The sequence below is a fragment of the Hermetia illucens genome, chromosome 1, assembly GCF_905115235.1.
Source record: "Hermetia illucens chromosome 1, iHerIll2.2.curated.20191125, whole genome shotgun sequence".
NCBI lineage: Eukaryota > Metazoa > Arthropoda > Insecta > Diptera > Stratiomyidae > Hermetia > Hermetia illucens.
Genome location: NC_051849.1, coordinates 172444714 through 172455813, shown reverse-complemented (window position 1 = coordinate 172455813; position 11100 = coordinate 172444714). Strand labels below are relative to the sequence as shown.

Below are 11100 nucleotides of genomic sequence, written 5' to 3'. Positions count from 1 at the left end.
TTTCATATATATTGACATTTTTCCAATTGGAATGGTTACCATCACTTCGAAGATATAACTGTTCAAACTTTAAAGAAATTTCAAAATCGATTTTCATCTAAATTCCAAAATGTAATATTGCAACGGTACTTTAAACTAACAAGCCTGCAAAGTTGACAAAAGCTGCCCCATTATGTTAGCTTTCGGATGACATATAGAAATGATGGGCTTAATTATAGAAAATTTACGAATATTACGCATTAAATATAAGATCATAAAATCTTTCCGATATATAATACAATGCAAAACTAGAAAACGATTGATTTTTGATCTGGTTCTTTTCTCAAATTTGCTTCTTATACTCGCCACGAGATGTCGCTAAGCATATTTACGTTAAGCAACCTCGAACCAATCACAAAACACCACGAGCATTTCTCAGTCCGTACAAAAATGAATTTCATGGCGCCCAAGTGACACATTCAAGTTGGAACAATAAGAACATTGGGAGTTTGTGCAGTTTTCAGTGAAAACGGATTACGAGTTATGTACATAGTAGCAATTATTGTCAACCGCGAGTAAACAATTCGGAAAACGTAGTAAACGGGTTAAGGACTTACGTATTTCATTCACAAGTTACTCTCGGAAGAAAAGGTTTGTTTTGTGGTGCCGGCACTTCTACGTCAGCTAAATGGCGATTTTGCTAGGTATGTTCGAGATGTTACGGTACCTTAGCTCATATCATGTTAACTGTTTTCTTTTTGAATGATTTTCCAGTTCTTGCCGCCCTTCTGGGTTGCACGTCGGCGTTGTATCAGTCAAATGAGGTGATAGAGCTGACTCCTGACAATTTTGAAACTCTCGTGCTGAAAAGCGACGACGTTTGGGTGGTAGAGTTCTACGCTCCTTGGTGTGGTCACTGCAAGAATTTGGTGCCTGAATACAAGAAAGTTAGCAGGGGACTGAAGGGGGTGGCGAAAGTAGGTGCGGTTGATGCAGACAAATATCAGGATCTTAGTCGCAAGTATAATATCAAAGGCTTCCCCACGGTCAAGATTTTTGGGGTAGACAAGAAAGCGCCAAAAGATATAAGCCAGAGAGCAGCCTCCGGAATTGTGGATGTTGTCTTGAAGGAAATTGAAAGAAAGGTGAGTTAGTAGTTTTTTGTTTGCTTTGTTTTATTTTTGGCTTACATATGTCTGTCATATTCTAGCGTGCTATAGAGAGACTTAGTACAACTAGGATTAAAAAAGCTTCTAGGGGTAAAAAACGTGTTTTTAAATGGCATGGATGTTAGCACTTTCAAACACTGACCGAACGTCAATCGAATTGTTGCCTTAAAGTTTTCGTGTATATTGCCGTGCATAATCCTTAGTTGGGAAACGAAAAGGAGAGTTTGTATGCCTAAGCATGCAAGCAAAGTGGAAAAACATTCATATGAAAATTCCATCGTAGAATCTGTCTGCAAACTGAATTAAGTTTCATTCCACGCCACAAAAAAATGATAGTGGAACCATTTTTCCATTGGCTTCATTCTCACTCTGCCCGCTCAAATTGAACTTAATGGATACATAATTTCTGCAAGCAAATTGGCATTTTCTTTCTTATCTATTCTTCTAATTCCAAACATCGAAAAGACATGCTTCCAAATACATTAAAAAATATTTCATACACCACCCACAAAATTACACTGGACACATACGTGGATCGTTTGTGGTACTACACGTCATAGTCCAGATTGTATACATTCAAACATCCACAGTCCATCGTGGTGATAAGCGTATTTTCATTTCTTATCAGGGGCGTTTTTTTTTTTGTGATCGTTATTGTTGCCGGCTCTTCTGATGATGAAGAATAGTATCGGTTTTCTGTGCCCAGATATAAGATTATCATAAAATGGGAAATTTGAAAGATATCAAGAGAAATAGTTTTCACATAAAAAACGAGTTAACTAATTACTTTCTTTCCCAATGAACAATACTAAGATCAATCACTTCAATTTCTGCTTAACAAAATCCAATAATCCAATAGTAGCACTTGCAAAACACATCCATTACACATTTTAATTTTACTAATTGAAATGTGTTCAGATGTGCTTAAATAAAAGAATAATGAAGAATTAGTTTGACTTTTATTTAATTACGACAAAGCAATTGTATTTCAAAAATCCTTAAAATCATATCAACCGTGTCTTGAACTTCGGCCCAGAAAATTACATTCTGCAATTTTTCGTTGCGATTTGGTTAGAAGATCAGCCTCATTGAATAACGAAACCAATAATAGTTTGATCGTCTTTGTTGGCTTTCAATTCTAGCATAATTCGTGCAATGAGTTATGATGTTGAACAGCATCAATTTCACGCCAATATCACGATAATTATATAATCATCAACGGCGCAACAACCGTTATCCGTTCTAGGCCTGCCTTAATAAGGAACTCCAGATATCCCGATTTTGCACCGAGGTTCATCAATTCGATATCCCCAAAAGCTGTCTGGCGTCCTGACCTACGCCATCGCTCCATCTTAGGCAGGGTCTGCCTCGTCTTCTTTTTCTACCATAGATATTGCCCTTATAGACTTTCCGGGCTGGATCATCCTCATCCATACGGATTAAGTGACCCGGCCACCGTAACCTATTGAGCCGGATTTTATCCACAACCGGACGGTCATGGTATCGCTCATAGATTTGGTGGTGGCACTATTTGTCCGTCGTCTTCAGTTGGCGGGACCTCCAACTCGCCGATGTTCTGGTTGTTCAGTAGCTCATCAAAGCACTCAACCCATCGCTCCAATATGCCCATTTCCGTCTTTGTCTCGGCTGGATGAGGATCGAGGTGTATAAGGCTTCATCCTGCTGACTTGTTGGTAAAACTTCCGCACCTGGTGCGGTTTCTCCCTGTACTTTTCCAGTTCACAGACTTGTTGGTTCTCCCAGGCTTCCTTTTTAAGGTTTTGTTTGTAAAACAAAACCTTATTAAAATCGGTTTACTGTCTGTCTGTCTGTCCGTCCGTCACACGCATTTTTCTCGGAGACGGTTATAGCGATTGACACCAAATTTGGTAGAAAGGTGGGAACTGTGAACGATCACGCATATAGTGAGCTACATCCTTTTACGATGAATTTGGGGGGGATCCCCATACATGCAAAAGGGAGGTGTAAATTTTTTTTTCATCAAATATAGTCATGTGGGGTATCAAATTAAAGGTCTCGGTTAGTACTTTTCGAAGCCGGTCTTAGTTTTGACTTTCGTTGAAAAAGTGGGGAGTGCGGGGGGTTGAGGGTGGTCATTTTTTTAAGGAACCCATTCTCAGGAACTACCCAACCGAAAAATCTAGAAAAAATCAGGGGGCTGCCACTATATGGTGCCTAGACTCTGAAATACCCTCCATAACGATACCTGTTCAAGTAAAGTTAATAATAGTATATTACTTTAATTTTTAGTAATTGACATGAAAACCCCCCTTAAGTTCTTCAAATTGCGGCAATGTAGGCTACAGTATAGATCATGATCCTGCCAAATTTGGTGGAAATCGCACTATTACTAACAAAGTTATACTTATACTGCTAATGGGACAAATGTACACCCAAATCTCTTTATAAAAGAAATACACAAAACCTTTCATACCTGAAGCGTCTAGCTTCCGGTTTCCCGACTTGTTTCGTCTGTGAAGTCGCTTCTCCACTCGACGGAGTTCGTGATAAGTCTCTGCGCGTGCCCGCGTTCTTTGAGAATGCAACATTACTCGGTATGCAGCATTCTTCCGTTCCGTTGCTAGCTTACATTCATCGTCAAACTAGCCGTTCCGACTTTTTTTGCGGCTGGGGCAATGATAACGTTCTTCAGGTGGTTGTGAAGATCATTTGTTGATGCTTCATCTCCAGGATCTCTTTTGGCTGCGGTTATTGCGGCCATTCATTTCCCTCTTATAGGTGTCACGGAGGGTTATGTTGTGGATGGCTTCAGTATTCACTCTCACCTGATTGTCAGAGGGATTGTAGGTGGTGTCGTAATTCGAGTTCGGAGCACCATGCCAACGAGATAGTGATCCGAGTCTATATTGGCTCCCCTATATGTTCTGACATTCATCAAGGCTGAGAAGTGGCAGCGTTCAATCAGCACGTGGTCAATTTGGTTGAAAGTGGTCCCGTCTGGAAAGGCCCACGTATGTTTGTGAACCGCTTTCCACGCAAACCAGGTGCTTCCAACAACCATTTCGTGCGATACTGCTAACTGGATAATGCGCAATCCGTTATCATTGGTATCCCTATGTAAGCTACGGAAGCCGACGTATCGCCTGAATACGGGCTCCGTCCCTACTTGACTGTTGAAATCTCCAAGTATGATTTTGATATCATACTTAGGACAGGCTTGGAGGGTCCGCTCAACTGCCTCGTAGAAGGTATCCTTCTCCGACTCTGCAGTCTCCTCTGTAGGAGCGTGAACGTTAATGAGGCTTATATTTCTAAACTTGCCTCGCAAGCGCAGAGTGCATAGCCGTTCGCTTATGTTTTCAAAGCCGATAACAGCAGGTTTCATTTTTTGGCTGACTAAGAAACCTACTCCGAACACACTGGATGGCCGTTATAATATATTGTGTAGCGGCTCTTCTTCGGGAAACCGGTCCCTATCTATCGCATATCTTGCAACGCTGTTACATCAGCCTTATATTGGGACAGGGTATCGGCTAGCTGGTCAGCAGCATTCGATCTTTACAGGGAGCGCACGTTCCATGAGAAAATGCGTAAATCGTTAATCCGTTTTCGTTGCCAGGGTCGTCCTTGTAAGATCCATCCTGTCCGAGACTCCTGTCGTGGCCTTGTAACATCGCTTTTCCGTGTAGGGTTGTGAGCCCTACCCATCCCCCAACCTGGAGGACCAGTTTGTTCAATTTGTCCCGTTTTTAGGCGCGTCTATCCTGTCAGAGGCTCATTCTGTGGCTTTGTAACATCCATGAGCAAATGCTCGAATCGTTATTCCGTTGTCGTTGTCGGATTCGTCATTTTATTTTAACGATGCCGTGAATAAGATTGTCAATAATGCATTCAAAAATCTTCATTATACAAAAGCCAGATCGACTAGTAATTTTAAGATTCCTGCTGGACTACCTTCCTTCTTCCATATTGAAACGTTCGTGCTTTCTTGGCGGTCATATAGTGTTCGCTCTTCCTCAATAACGTGATTTAAGAACTCAGAATTTTGAGTCCCAGCTATCCGCTTTCCAGAGTTCAGATACAATGCCGTCATATTGCTTTCTACGATTTCATTTGCTCCGTTGCTTTCTCCATTTCTGTGACACTTTCACGTGGAATTGATCCAAATCTCGGCAGTGCTTGTAGGAGCGGAGGATGAGGAAATTCTTCCGTTGATATCTGCTCGAAGATCACGGTTTGTCGGTCGATAAGCAAAACATCGTTCTTATCATTAACGCAATGGAAGCGTTCGATATCTTGTGTCTCCGTTTGACAACTCGATACAGGTCTCCCATTGTATGATATAATTACCCGAGCAGTCAGTAACACTTTTTTTGCTTCCCGGTTCGCATTTTTGTAAATTTACCAATGAAGCAACGTTTTATCGACGAGAAACTTGTAATAGAGACGTTTCTTCCCGTGGTCCTTTGTTTGGAGATCGTCATTCCAAAGCCAAGTACCTCGGTTGATGAACCGTTTACCAGGCTTAGTGATCCCGAGGATTGCATATGCCGCTTTGTGGTTCGTGTTTTTAGTTTAAATTCACGTTTCTTCCACACTCGGTAAGGGTCAACAATTGCATAAGTGAGATCAATTTTCCCTTTTAATTCATTGCGAGCCAGTACGTCCCTACGTTGTTTTATCGGTGGCTTGATTCGAAAGACAGCAATCAACTTCCGATATTGAAGTGCGGTGGTCTCATAGAGAAATGTTTTTCAGTCATATGGGTGACTTGATTCCGGCATCTTATGAGGATGTAGTCGATTTGCATTTTACTATTTTAGTCGTTTAATAAACCATATATTGTCCGCAAAGTCGACTACCCTCATTGGATGCTTCAAACCTTCTTCCTTCATATCATCTGTTGTCGCCTGCCTTTTCACCCACATGACCATTAAGATTACCTGCAGCGACGAAGGCGTTGGCAATCACATTACAGATCTTTGTGTCAAGTAATTGCCAAAAGGCATCTTTTTCGGTCGCGGTTGTAAGGTTGTCTTCATGATTTTTTCTCTTTATTAATATGCTAATTTTATGAGCATAACCTCAAACATGATACGTGGCTCCATTTAGTAAGACTACCAACTCGTCTGCTACTAGGTCATTATTCATATGGTGGCGTACAAAGTCTCACCGCAGAGATATCCTGCAGCTAATATACTTTCCAGCAGGAATTGGAAAAATCTTTATATATATGCTTTCAAATCGCTCTTCGTGGTGGCTAACATCGTTATCCAAAGGATATCGTAGGCGCTTGCGATATTCATGAGGACTACGATAGTCGTCTCTTTATGTTTGTTGCAGTCTTAGTCTTTGATATCAACTCACATAATGCCGCGTTACAAGATTTACCTGATTGAAAAGTATACTGGTCTCTATGCAGAAATGAGGATATCATCCTCTCTCTTATGTGGCTTTCATTCAGTTTTCTATTGCCTTGGAAAGAAAGCTGCGACTTAATAGCCTATAGACTTTAGTCTAGGTTTGATTTCGTTCTGACTTTCCTAGCCTAGGATCCTGAATCTATAGATGTTTACTAGATGCTGCTCCTGAAATGGAATCCCCCCTGTAAGAGAATGAGGTAGACTGCAGACAGCCACCTTGTGTAGGTGATTATGACCATCGTCATCTATGATTAGCTCGCCTTTCAAATTCACATTCTGACTCTGTAGCTTAGCGAGCAGTTTCTCTGGATTGATCACTTACCTTGCACCAATTTCTCCTGTGGCTGCTCCAGTTATTTTTTTTCTTTTTGATAAATGACTCGCATGTGCTCTCGTGAACACGACGGTAATTCATGCTCCATGTGGCCCGTGACCCCGATAAACACGCAATACTGATGCCTCAGATCACGCATTAACTCCGTTTGCAAAATCATTTATCCCTTTTGCCATTTACCCATCAGCACAGGTCGCATAACACTTTGGATTGTGATTTATTGATTACCACTTGGTTGAATCTTATGGTTTTCCAGAAGTTACCCCAGCCAAGCCCATCTGGTAAATCAAGTCACGCAGTCGCGCATTAATAGAGTGAACAACTAACTGCAAACAATGCTCCCTTACCAATTTCATTGTCATTTTCACCACAAATGGAATTACAAGTCCCAAACCTCCTTCCATCTATTGCATAAATGGTTGCCATAAATTACCCATAAGTGAGACTTATTGCGTCAATTTCATTTAACTCTTAAATGCCCTGCAGGGCTTCACCTAAAACGGTTCATCCTCCTTGTAACGGAGATAAGATTTTTTTCAGAGGGTTCGTATAACAAGGTAAAATCGCAAATTGGAACCCACGATGTAAGAAAAAACTTGAAAAACTCTTACTGAACCATAGTAATGGCACTGTTATCGTCAAATCCTATTTCCTCCTCTACGTGGTGATCGGAGGCAATTCCCTTAACGGAGAAATGAAGGCGGCGAGTCTTTCACGTCTAAAACTAGAGAAAACTATTCGGACTGGTTGCCAAATCAGGGGATGATCTAAGGCCCCACCCAAAAAAACTACTTGCCACCAGCCACGAAAAAGGCCTGAGACTGAACTGCAGTATGCAACAAATAGAAACAGAAGAAATAGGATACAATTTAACCTGCCGTTATCGATTTTGCGATATATATGAAGAGGTGTATATTCTGAGCCTGTGAAGCAAATTTCGAGACATCAGCCTCAAAAATATTCATACCCTTACAGAAAAGATTACAGAGTCAGAAAATGACGTGGTAATGAAAAAACCCTGGTAGCCTGCTAGTGTGATATAATAATCATGCTTCGTAGTTTCAACTGGAAGGTAGGAAGGCAATCCACATTCAGGTGGGAGGTCGGCATTCATAGCTTGTATAAGTCTACCAATGATTGGAAATATCTAGATTGAGCACAAGGAGGTCTCCAGACGAAACCACCTTCATACAAATTGCTAATGTGCTAATCGAGCGCTGCCTTGTTGAATGTCATAACATATAGGGCGGTGAATATTGATTCGGATCAGCACTTTGATGGAATAAAATTCCGAGCTAGAATAAAAGCATCGCCTTAGTTCTTACCGTGACGATTAGGTAAAAGTGAATACTGACGTGATCAAAAAAGAAACCCTGGGAAATTCAGCAGAATGAAGCCATATAAATGTCCGTGAACCATAATCAAGGGATCCAATAAAATTACAGCATATCTGGTGACGCAGTTCGTCACCCCATGCTCAACGTATGGGATTGTTCGTCAATGCTCGATGATTGGCAACAATACCGCGTTCATAAGAAAGCTATCATTCAGTGCAGCAATTAGGGAAGTTTCTGAGTACCATATACAAGATATTGTCTGCTATCTTGCCAACCCGGTAAGCAGGCAGAAAGTGCAATAATGAAATCCACCCATCTCCTGGTCTACGATGGTGAGCAATAATGAGGCAAAACACGATATTTACAAACTGTCAAATGGCACAAGATCTTTAGCTGTGTATTGATAAAAGCAAAACAAAATAGTAACAATTCCAGTACCAAATATTAAAGCGACAACAACCTCCAATAGCATTGATCATTTGAAAACAACGAATGAAGAAGTACAAGCCCTGCCTCAGCTGGAGCAACGGCGTAGGACAGAATGTCGATTTGCTAGACATCATTATTTGGAGTTCCTTATTAAGGCAGGCCCACACCCAAAATCAGTTTTTACGTTGTTCGTTTCCAAATTCCTGTTGGATACGCATGCGCACTATCCTAAAATTTGTCCTTTGATAAAACTCTTACTGGATTACTGGAACCGTTGTGGCATTTATTACAGAGTCTTGCCTCCAAAATCGGATTGAGACTCGAAAAGCTGGGAGGCCATTCATCAGATATGACGAAATTTGGAAAATTCGATGTGCATCAATGTTGAGTCATATTTGTCTTATGGCTAGGGGTTGTGTCTTGCTAAAATATCGAATTCGCAACGTTGAAGTCCTACTGGGCCACGGAGGTTCAATTACCTCAAGAATATTGGAACGACTTCTTGGCTTTTGATCTACGAAAGAGTCTTTCCGCTGGTGCAAATTCTGTCCCAAACTACGTATACTTGATCGCGAATTTTGATGATTATCGATAGGTCAAGAGCCTCTGCCTATCAAACTCTGTCGTTTTGATAGTTTTGGGCCCATTCCACAAGAGTTTCTCATCAATGAAGAGGATACGTTTCCATCGCTGGTCTGCAGCGTTTAAGTTGACCGCACCTTGGGCAATGTCAGCTCGTTTTCATCGGAGAATCTAAACTTCCTGCAGCTTGTACGGTTCGAGGTTAAGTTAATCTTTTGCTATTCGCTGCACTGATCGACAGTTGATGACGGTTTCATGGTCAATTTTCCTAATGGTGGCTGTTGATTAAAAATTTGAAGTTGAATTGAAATTGGAATATTGTTCCACTATAAACAGTAGGGCATCGACGTGAGCAATATAAGGGGATTCAGTGTGAATTCTTTATCAACTTTTGTTAGCAATTACATGAGAAATCAAGAAACACACTCTTAGCCGTTATTGACCCTCACAGTTCGAAGTTTTGAAAACAATAATTTGTTACTTCTATTTAAAAATTTATCCTAATTACACATTTGATCTCTATTACAGGTTAAGGAAGCACTCGGTGAAAAAGGATCAAGTTCCAACTCTGGATCCGGCGATGTTATTGAACTGACCGACTCTAATTTTGAGAAACTTGTTTACGGTAGTGATGATATTTGGCTTGTCGAATTCTTCGCTCCATGGTGCGGACACTGCAAAAATCTTGCTCCCCATTGGGCCAAAGCAGCAACAGCACTCAAAGGAAAAGTTAAATTGGGCGCTTTGGATGCTACTGCTAACACACGTATTGCTAGCTTATATGGAATTCAAGGATACCCCACCATCAAATTCTTCCCGAAGGGTAGCACCAGCTCTTCAGATGCAGTCGAATATGATGGCGGCCGCACCGCACAAGATATCATCAATTGGGCCGAGGAACGATACTCAGATAACATCGCAGCACCCGAAATTATTCAGGTCACAAGTGAAAAAGTAATAACCGACACATGCGAAGGAAAACCGCTTTGCGTTGTTTCCGTTCTTCCACACATTCTTGATTGTGACGCTAAATGTCGAAATGCATTCATCGATACACTCAAAGAAATGGGAGAGAAATATAAGAAGAAGCAATGGGGTTGGGTGTGGACAGAAGGGGCTGCTCAACCTGATTTGGAAGAATCTCTTGAAATTGGTGGATTTGGCTATCCTGCAATGGCTGTTGTTAATTTCAAGAAAATGAAATATTCACTGCTGAAAGGTTCCTTCTCGAAGGATGGAATCAATGAATTCCTGCGCGACATCTCGTTTGGACGTGGTCATACAGCTCCAGTCCGAGGTGCAAAACTACCAAAAATCGTAACAATCGACCCGTGGGACGGTAAAGATGGTCAATTACCAGAAGAAGAAGATATTGATTTATCCGATGTTGAATTAGATGAAAAAGATGAATTGTAAGATAAACTAAATGAAAGACTGCTCAAATGCATTTACTTCCTACGACAAAGTGCGTCCCATCGCGAATCCACATATTTACTAACTGTAAGTGATTCTAAGTTTGTTTCTTTATATTTTTTAAATGAAACAATTGTGTAAATTAATTCGTAATGATGTAATTGTAATAGTAAAATTTGTATGAGGTTAACTAATAAATTAATGGTAATAACAAAAACCAATTGCTGACTTTCATTAGTATAGATCGAAATTCTATCGTATACATCAACTTTCCATTCAACCAGTCATTGATAAGACACACATGAACAATCGAAAATACCTCTGTCAATTAATGACGTCGTTTACAAATGTTCACAAGCAAATAAAACTTCGTTATCGTTCTGAACTCTGATAAAATCTTGTCGTTGTAATTATTCCAATTATTGACAAATATGCTGCTGATAAATACTAAT

At 40.6% G+C, this 11100-nt stretch overlaps 1 protein-coding gene across 1 annotated transcript; it reads left to right on the top strand.

Moving 5' to 3' along the window:
* The first annotated feature begins 419 nt into the window (after window positions 1-419).
* On the top strand, window positions 420-10863 carry LOC119660040 (protein disulfide-isomerase A6 homolog). The gene is made up of 3 exons (XM_038068422.1): window positions 420-683; window positions 754-1124; window positions 9764-10863. Exons 1-3 carry the CDS (start codon window positions 668-670, stop codon window positions 10649-10651), a joined length of 1275 nt encoding a protein of 424 aa, XP_037924350.1. The 5' UTR covers window positions 420-667; the 3' UTR covers window positions 10652-10863.
* Window positions 10864-11100: the final 237 nt, after the last annotated feature.

What these genes read in the sequence shown, in the direction of transcription:
- LOC119660040 (XM_038068422.1), top strand. An exon ending in TGAAGGAAATTGAAAGAAAG is followed by an intron (nt 1,125 to 9,763) that starts GTGAGTTAGTAG and finishes TCTCTATTACAG; the next exon opens with GTTAAGGAAGCACTCGGTGA.